Raw genomic sequence first — 9,118 nt, 5'->3', positions numbered from 1 at the left:
TTTTTGTTTGTTGTTGTCTCATACTTTTAGATGCGTTGTTATTTGTAAATGCTACTGCTTATGTTAGCTTTTAATATACGGTTTTATCCTGATTAAAGCTTTAATACAGTACGGCAACTGCACGCGGGTCCATGTTTAACGCTTCTCATAGCTATGTGAAAATAAGTGTATAATTGGAACAGTTCATTGTTGAAGCTGAGCTGAATGAGAGAGAGAGAGATGCAGAGCGTGTGCAGAGCAGGGGGACGCAAGGAACAGTATTAAGAACCGCTGCTTTAGAACATTGATTTTGAAACTTGTGAATCCATTAGAATCGTTCGAAGACAGAATCGCGATTCATATATGAATAGATTTTTACGTGCACCTCTAGTTTTCTCTTCCTCTTCTCTAAAGCAGCGCATGGCTTCGCCCCCTTTGTTGCCTTTTCCCGAGGGCGGGGTTTATCTGGGTTCGTGATGTCACGAACCCGGGAAGTAACTCGTTGTAGTCCCTACCAGACATTTTTGTAGGCATTAAACTGGCAGAATTTTAAAAGACGATATCTCCGTTTGCATTGAACTTTCAGCTATTGTTTATGCTCAAACAGCAACATTACACACTAACTAAAGTAAAAAAAGTGAAATCGCAATGAACCACCCCTTTAACAAAGGAAAAACGTAGTATGTCTAAAATAGTGATCCAGATAGATCCTTCAAGATGTTTACATATTACATCCCTAGTGAAAAATAAATATACTAAAATGTATTTGAAATACATTTGCTAAGTACTAAGTACATTTACATATTTACGTATGTAATAAAAATACCCTGCAACTGTACTTTTGGTATTGATTAAAGTTTAAAGTCTGCTAAATTGGAACAACAAATTATGTACTTAATGCACTTTAATTGTGAGGAAGTAGTGCTGAAGTCCAACTAAAGATATACTGAAGTATATTTGATTGTGCTAAAGTGGAACTATTGCAAGTATACTTTGGGTACACTTTAAATATCTTGCATTTAAAGGAACACTCCACTATTTTTGAAAATAGGCTCATTTTCCAACTCCCCTAGAGTTAAACAGTTGAGTTTTACCGTTTTCAAATCCATTAGCCGATCTCCAGGTCTGGCGGTAGCACTTTTAGCTGTAGCTTAGCATAGATCATTGAATCTGATTAGACCATTAGCATCTCGCTCAAAAATGACCAAAGAGTTTCGATATGATGATATGATATGATATTGACAATGATATTACGCAGCGCCTGAAAATAGGCAAACTTCCACCAACATAACCAACGTGACCACCTGCTTGCACAGGGAGTGTGACTTCCGTTGGAAGTTACCTAGCTGGGGACTATTTTCAGACGCTGCATAATAATATTGCACCTGCTGCACCCATGGTACGGCAGCAAAGTTCCTTGATTATTACGCCGTAATGAGAGTATAGTTCCTAGCCATATCGGCCTAGAAAATCACAACAACTTTTCATTTTCCATCGGTCTTAGTACACGATGTAACTACAGAAGAGTCTAGTTTTAAATAGGAAACATATCGAAACTCTTTGGTGGAGTGTTCCTTTAAAGACTGATATTATTCAAAGATCATATAATCGTCATCAGTAGTGACATTAAATATTAAGAAATGTGCATTGTGCACAAGTAGTACTCCAAATAAAGTTTAAATATAACTTTTATATCAGTAAGTCTCGAGGGATACGTCAGTAAATAATACATTTGAGCTATACTTAGTATGAAATAAATGTATTCTAAATATATTACTTTTTACTGGAGTTACCTTAAACACAATACAAAGATGAATAAAAATTTGACTTTATAGCATATTCTTGCTTCTGACATCTTTGTCTCAACTCAGACTGTCCAAATGCTTACACAAAATTACATTAAAAATGCCAAACTTGATCTGACTGCCACAATATTTCATGCAAAGTTAATTTAAAAATAAGAAGTACTAATAATTTATTTGTAAGAATATAACTGGACTCCAATTAGTCATGCAATGTGATGAGCTCTTTTTTTTTTTGTGAAAACTATTTAATTAACAGTCCTTAATTACCACCATTCCCTATTCTTTATTCTGCCCCTATAGGAAGTCCAGTGGGAACTCTTCTTCCAGTCTGGGTGAAATGGTGTCAGGCACCTTCAAGCCCAACCCTGCTTTTGCAGGTCAGCTTCATTCTTCAGCTTTAGTGAAGGGTTCCAGTCCACTTCAGATTTACATGCTGGTTTTATAAAATGTCCAGAAATTACAGAATAAATTGATGTTTTCCAATAGCAACCAGGGGAAACATATCTGTTGTTGTTAATGCTGTCCAAATAGACACTTCATATCTTGTTAATGCCCCTTGACACAAAATAAATATGGCTTGGCTGTGTTGCCCAGTGAAATTTAGTGTAACATTAAAAACCATACAGGAAGAATGCTAGGCACTGAAAATGTTAATAAATAATATTTATTTCATTTAATTTTATTTTGTATTTTAAGTAGAGAAAAGATGCATCAGATTTTGTTTTAATCTACTTTTTAAAATTCCTCTTTTCCATCATCACAGGTAAACAGAAACAGAAAGTGGTGAGTGAGCTTTATTTCATTTTTTCAATTATATAAATTCTACAAAAGACTATACTATTGTAACAAACTTCTGTTTAAAGCTATTGCAGTGTTCATGCAGTAATCAGTATGGGGTTATTGTAGTGCAAGTAAACAGCATATTGTTTCACATCAAATTGCTGTTATTTTGTAGGCCGAGCACATTCCTCCATACGATGTGGTCCCTTCCATGAGGCCGGTGGTCTTAGTTGGCCCATCACTTAAGGGATATGAGGTAGGCCTCCCCCAATCCCTATGGTGTGTGTGTATATTTAGACATGGTAACCAGGGCATCACTTCTAAAGCAGCGAGCGAGAGGGGATGTCGGTTTGTCACTGAATAGCAGTCATCATCTCCAAGCAGAGTTGCCAAGGCAACAACCTTCTGGGTACAACATGCCAGTCTCAAAAATGGAGCATGGTTTGAAATTAGAAAGAAAGGAAAAAAACATAACCACCATCCCTGAAATCAGTGTGAGAAGCATGTTAGCATGCACCAATATTAGACTAGATCTCTTGGAGCATATATCATGATTGATCTGTGAAAAATAAACAGCTGTGTTTGATCATTTAAGCTCATTATTTACGAATATGTGTCATCTGCTCCTTTACAAACATTATTTAAAAGAATAATTCACCCAAGTGAGTTTGTCTTTTCATTGGACTTTTAGAAATTTAGCATTACATCACTTGTTTACCAGGGGATCCTCTGCAGTGAATGGGTGCCGTCAGAATGAGAGTATTAACAGCTGCTAAAAGCATCACAATAATAATTCACACAACTCCAGTCCCATCCATTAATGTCTCATAAAGTGACAATCTGAATGTTTGTAATAGACGTTTTTAATTTTAAAGCATTGCTTATGGCTAAAATATGAGTCCTCTATCCATTGCTTACTAACCATTGCTTTCTCCTGTGAAAAGTAGCCTTGTCTGAATCAGGAGAGAGATATGCACAGATCAAGCTCCGTTTGCAAGCGAAAACAGTCCAAAACAGTTCTAAACAAATATATCTGTAGATTTTGATGTGAGAGGACAACAGGAGGAAGCATTATGGACTCATATTTTGTCTTAATGATGGATGTAGGTTTTTTGGTTCACAAGACGTTAATTGATGGACTGGAATCGTGTGGATTACTTGTGGATTATTGTGATGTTTTTATCAGCTGTTTGGACTCTCATTCTGACGGCACCCATTCACTGCAGAGGATCCATTGATGAGCAAGTGATGTAATGCAAATAATGCAAACTCATTCCAGTCATTTCCTGGCAAGACGCTGTTGAAGTAAATGAGATATTTTCCTCAGTTTTTCCAATAAGTCTTTCAAATAAAATCTTCCTTTTTACTCTCCTGTCCTCATGGGTTTGAACACAGGTGACAGATATGATGCAGAAAGCGCTCTTCGACTTCCTGAAACACAGGTTTGAAGGCAGGTGAGGGACAGCTTTTAATGCGTTTTGGATTTTGAATACCTTTCCTGCCCATGTGTTCATGATTTCAGTACATTTATTTCCTAATTTCAGGATATCAATCACAAGAGTAACCGCAGACATCTCTTTGGCCAAGAGATCTGTGCTGAATAACCCTAGTAAGAGAGCCATTATTGAGAGATCCAACACCAGATCCAACCTGGGTATGTCAGCTCATGTTTATTTGCCATTGAGCATTTCTAACTGAATGCAAGTTAATTAATTAATGTTAAACATGTTTCCTGCTTCTAAGTCAGCATGTTGACATGCTGAATGTCTTCTCTTTCTGTCAGCGGAGGTTCAGAGTGAGATCGAGCGAATTTTTGAATTGGCCAGATCCCTTCAGCTGGTTGTGCTGGATGCCGACACGATCAACCATCCAGCCCAGCTCATCAAGACTTCTTTAGCTCCCATTATTGTCCATGTCAAAGTGTCTTCTCCCAAGGTAAAATGGTTGCATTTCTTTATTAAAAGACTTGAATTGAATTGAATTGAATTGAATTGAACAAGTATTAACAATATATGTTAGTTGAATGATGTTATGATTACATAGTTATTGCATTTGTGTGCTTACAGGTATTGCAACGGCTGATCAAATCACGAGGGAAGTCTCAAAGCAAGCATTTAAATGTACAACTGGTGGCAGCAGACAAACTAGCTCAGTGTCCTCCAGTGAGTATCCAGAATAACATAACATAGTCTGATTCTTCTCTTTTACAGTGTTTGCAACCCATTTTACTGACATACACTACTGCTCAAAAGTTTGGGGTCAGTAAGATGTTTTCGAAAGAAGTCTCTTATGCTCACCAAGGCTGCATTTATTTGATTAAAAATACTGTAAAACAGTCATATTTTGAAATATTATTACAATTTAAAAAACTGTTTTTGATTTGAAAATATTTTAAAACGTAATTTATTTCTGTGATGGCAAAGCTGAATTTTCAGCAGTCATTACTTCAGTCTTCAGTGTCACGTGATATTACAGAAATCATTCTAATATGCTGTTTTGCTGAAAATGAAACTTTGTAGATGTTGAAAACATTTGTGTTGCTTAGTACTTTTTGTGGAAATGTCATTTTTTCAGGATTCTTTGATGAATAGACAGTTCAAATTAACAGCATTTGTTTGAAATTGAAATCTTTTGTAACATAAAGGTCTTTATTGTGGCTTATGGTCAATTTAATACGTCCTTGCGGAATAAATGCATTCATTCAAAAAACAAACAAAAATACTTTTGAACGGTAGTGTATCACAGTAACACAGGATATTCAGTAAGACAAAATGTGATTTTTATTCATTGAGGTTGGATTGGGTTGTGAAAAGTTGGCGTTATGCGCCAAAATAGAGGGAGGTGGTTGAATGGAATGCATAAAAAATAAAGGATGTGACATATAAAACACTGACTACATTGCTGTTCCTGCCCTGTTCCAGGAAATGTTTGACATAATTTTGGATGAGAATCAGCTCGAGGATGCATGTGAACATCTGACCGAGTATCTGGAGGCCTACTGGCGTGCAACTCACACTTCCCTCAGCACTCCTCTGAACCCTCTGCTGGGCCGCAACCTGGGCTCCACTGCACTCTCACCGTACCCCGCAGCCATCTCTGGACTACAGGTGAGTGGAGACTTGGGACTCTTGTTTTAAATAAGTTTTAAATATTCCAAAATATGCTGATTAGAATGTGTTGAAAGTCCTTGATAAGCTCCGCCCCCTTGCTTAATTTTGCCATCACAAGCTTTAAAGGATGTACCATAGGAATGAACTGGAGATTTGCATGAAATTTCAGAAACCAAAAATGCTCAGAATGGTAAAAAATAAAGTAAATTGAAATATTATGTTTATGTGTGCAGGAATTAATTTCATGTAATTTTTTCTACAGAAATTGTTAGCTTACTGTATGTAGTAACATATTCGAAAGTAACTGCTTAATACTGTCCTCTGAAAGGGTTATTTTGAATTGTAATATATTGGTTCCGCTGCTAATATCAGTAAACTTTCAACAGAGCCAAAGAAATAAAAACAGCAATCACATCAGTGACAACTCTCCAATGGAACGGCGCAGCTTGATGACGTCCGATGAGAACTACCACAACAACGAGCGGCAAAAGAAGAGTCATAACCACCTGTCCTCCAGCTCCCAGCAAAGTCAAGACCACTACCCTCTGGTAGAGGAGGACTACCATGATCCCTATCAAGATGCGTACAAACCTCACCGCAACCGGGGCTCCCCCGGGGGCTACAGTAACGACTCGCGGCACCGACTCTGAACATCCACTCCACTACAGCCAGAGCTATGAGTTAAATCTCATGTAATTGTGTAAACCCTTTCTGAAAATACAGTGCATTGCGTTCACTCTGACACAGGTCCCCATATATGGGCCATCTTAACTAAAAGCAAAATCCGAGCACCCGGTCCATCTATGTAAGGCAGTTGTTTGCAGCCCTTGCGCATCTCTTGTCAGGCAGTTGGAGGTGCTGATTTTATCTGCAATGGTTGAGATAAGTAGCTCTTTCGGAGGAGTGATAACTATAGTACCATCTGGTCCATCCAGTTTCTCCTAGTAGAGGCCTAAGCCCTGCGTTTAATTGCTAACCAAAGTCCTGCACTGTCTATATTTGCAGGACGTTTTGGGGTGGCATGCTAATTTTCACCCTGAACTAGTGCCGGCATGCAGAAATGCTCAACAGTGCTAAGACCCAATCAGCACAGAGCCTTTTTGCATGATTTCAGTAGCCAATGGAAGTGTCATGCGTTCACCGTTCTGTTTCTTCCTGTCTTAGTATTTATGTTAGATGGTCTATTATTTTGCCCAAACAGCCTCAGGTACGAAGCAGGAATGCTTCTTAGGTGCCAAAAGAGGTTTCTTTTCCCACGGTCTATTTTCATAATGATCTCTGCAGATAGTGTCAACAGACACTTTTTTTCTGAGCAAAATACAAAAGATAGCAACACCATAATGCCTATAGTTCACTCAGCGCTTTGCCCAGGCCTACAAGTGGGATGCTGTTGCAAAAAATTACGCCGGAGCACCAGTATCAGGTAGATTTGATCATTTTAAATTACTCCATTGCTTGGTAGTAATAGTAAATAAACGAATCTCATGAAACCTTAAAAGATTTACAGATTATATTTCACCCAAAAATCAGAAGAAAAAAATCATATAAATATAAAAAATAAATATAAACAATATAAATACAATGAAGCCTGTTTTAGGACCATTAAAGCTCAAATTGTGGCATTATTTTCATTTAAAAAAATTAAGCATCCCCTCCTCTATTTTAATTGCTGCAATAAAAAACTAAGATTTTTTTGTTTGTTTACATTGTAAGGAATTATGCATCATGATAGTATTTGTTAAATTTCAATAATTACATTAAATAGTGTTATTCAGAATAATGGGTTAACAAAATTATGGAAATTAATACGAATTTAAAGGGAAATTTGTGCTTAATTATCATTAAAATAATAATATTATTATAATAAAAATTCTTGTCTGAATCAACTATATTTTCTTTATGCCATATATGTATTGTATTTATTTATTTATTTACTTACTTTTTTATTTTTGGTGAAATGTGACCTGAGCATGTTTTGTGAGATTCTCAGGGGTTTTGTTGAGCTCATATGACACTCTGATTGAAACGGCACAGTAGCCTGTGTCATTTAAATATATGGCAGCTGAGTGGAAATCCATTCTGTCACTGAGGGAGTGTTTACACGACACAATTTTTAACTAAAAATGGGACTTTTTAAGCGTTTTGACCCTTCATTTACACGAAAACTTTTTTGGGGGGGACTGAAAATTCAAACTTTTGAAATCAAAGTGCAAGTTTAAAAAAAAAAAAAAACATCTCGGTTACGCATGTAACCCTAGTTCCCTGAATACGGAACAAGATGCTGCGATGACGTCATCGCTTTGGGAACACCCACGGTGTGACGAATGTCTGAAGCCCTTATATCATCACGCTAATTTATTGCCAAATAGCACCTAGCACCGCCCCTCACGCATACGTAACGTATGCTATATCTGCGTGCCGCGTGCTATTTCATCAGATTTCCATATATGACGAAGGAAGCGCTATCAAGGTACGGACGACCCTCATCGCAGTCTCTCGTAGAGTGAGCACGTAATCCTAGAGGCGAAGTCAAACCACGCGCCTTGTAGGCCAAAGAGATAGCCTCTACTATCCAATGTGACATTCGCTGCTTAGAGACAGCGGAGCCGCTGCTCTTGCCACCAAAACATACAAACAGCTGGTCCGATCCACGCCACTGAGCTGTGCGATCTACATAGATTCTTAATGCCCTGACTGGGCAGAGACCCATGCTACCTGACCCCGCGTCAGCGTGGGAGAAAGCCTCTAAGACCACTTGCTGAAAGCGAAATGGATTTGAAGCGACCTTAGGAACATAATCAGGCCTAGGTCGCAATAAAACTTTTACCAACCCTGGGGCAAAGTCCATACATGAAGGGCTGATGGATAGAGCCTGCAAATCCCCTACTCTCTTGGGGGAGGATAAAGCCAACAAGAGAATCGCCTTGAGAGTCAGCAATTTCTCGGACACAGACTCCAACGGCTCAAAAGGATGGCCCGACAGACCTTACAGAACGATCGATAGATCCCAAGAAGGAACTCGGGTCGGGCGGAAAGGCCTAAGCCGTCTCGAACCTTGCATAAAACGTGAAACCAAAGGATGACGACCCACTGAAACACCTCCTACGAGTGTATGTCCCGCAGATATGGCCGCTACATACACTTTGAGAGTAGCGGGGGTCACTCCTTCAGAAAAACGACTTTGAAGAAACTCCAGCACTGAACCGAGGGGGCAATGAACTGGATCCAGAACACGTTGTCTACACCCGTGTTTCCCAACCTTTTTTTAGTCGCGGCACCCTTTGGAAATTTTAACAAACTTGTGGCACCCTACAAAATTAATTTTGTCACAATATTTTAATTTCTAACTTCGATATGATAATTTGAAAATTATAGATATTCGGTACAACAGGGAAGAACTGCAGAATATAATGTCATACAGATATTTTTAATATTATTAAAAAA

At 38.2% G+C, this 9,118-nt stretch overlaps 1 protein-coding gene across 2 annotated transcripts in view; it reads left to right on the top strand.

Moving 5' to 3' along the window:
- Positions 1 to 9,118, top strand: part of cacnb4a (calcium channel, voltage-dependent, beta 4a subunit) — a 37,182-nt gene that overhangs the window by 20,298 nt on the left and 7,766 nt on the right. The window contains exons 5-13 of one of the 2 annotated variants that reach the window (XR_001631029.1): positions 2,085 to 2,161; positions 2,548 to 2,567; positions 2,740 to 2,820; positions 3,960 to 4,018; positions 4,109 to 4,218; positions 4,348 to 4,499; positions 4,631 to 4,726; positions 5,486 to 5,671; positions 6,061 to 6,599. Coding sequence is in view for 1 of the 2 variants with exons in the window: in XM_016450013.1 (XP_016305499.1) it covers positions 2,085 to 2,161; positions 2,548 to 2,567; positions 2,740 to 2,820; positions 3,960 to 4,018; positions 4,109 to 4,218; positions 4,348 to 4,499; positions 4,631 to 4,726; positions 5,486 to 5,671; positions 6,061 to 6,324 (1,045 nt within the window). In the remaining variant the exon portion in view is untranslated. Of the gene's footprint in view, positions 1 to 2,084; positions 2,162 to 2,547; positions 2,568 to 2,739; positions 2,821 to 3,959; positions 4,019 to 4,108; positions 4,219 to 4,347; positions 4,500 to 4,630; positions 4,727 to 5,485; positions 5,672 to 6,060; positions 7,188 to 9,118 lie in introns of those variants that run through there. The other variant, XM_016450013.1, reaches the window with a different exon arrangement.

Source organism: Sinocyclocheilus anshuiensis, unplaced genomic scaffold (assembly GCF_001515605.1).
Source record: "Sinocyclocheilus anshuiensis isolate Anshui unplaced genomic scaffold, SAMN03320099.WGS_v1.1 scaffold627, whole genome shotgun sequence".
In the NCBI taxonomy this organism is placed as follows: domain Eukaryota; kingdom Metazoa; phylum Chordata; class Actinopteri; order Cypriniformes; family Cyprinidae; genus Sinocyclocheilus; species Sinocyclocheilus anshuiensis.
This window is presented reverse-complemented; position numbering and strand designations above follow the sequence as displayed.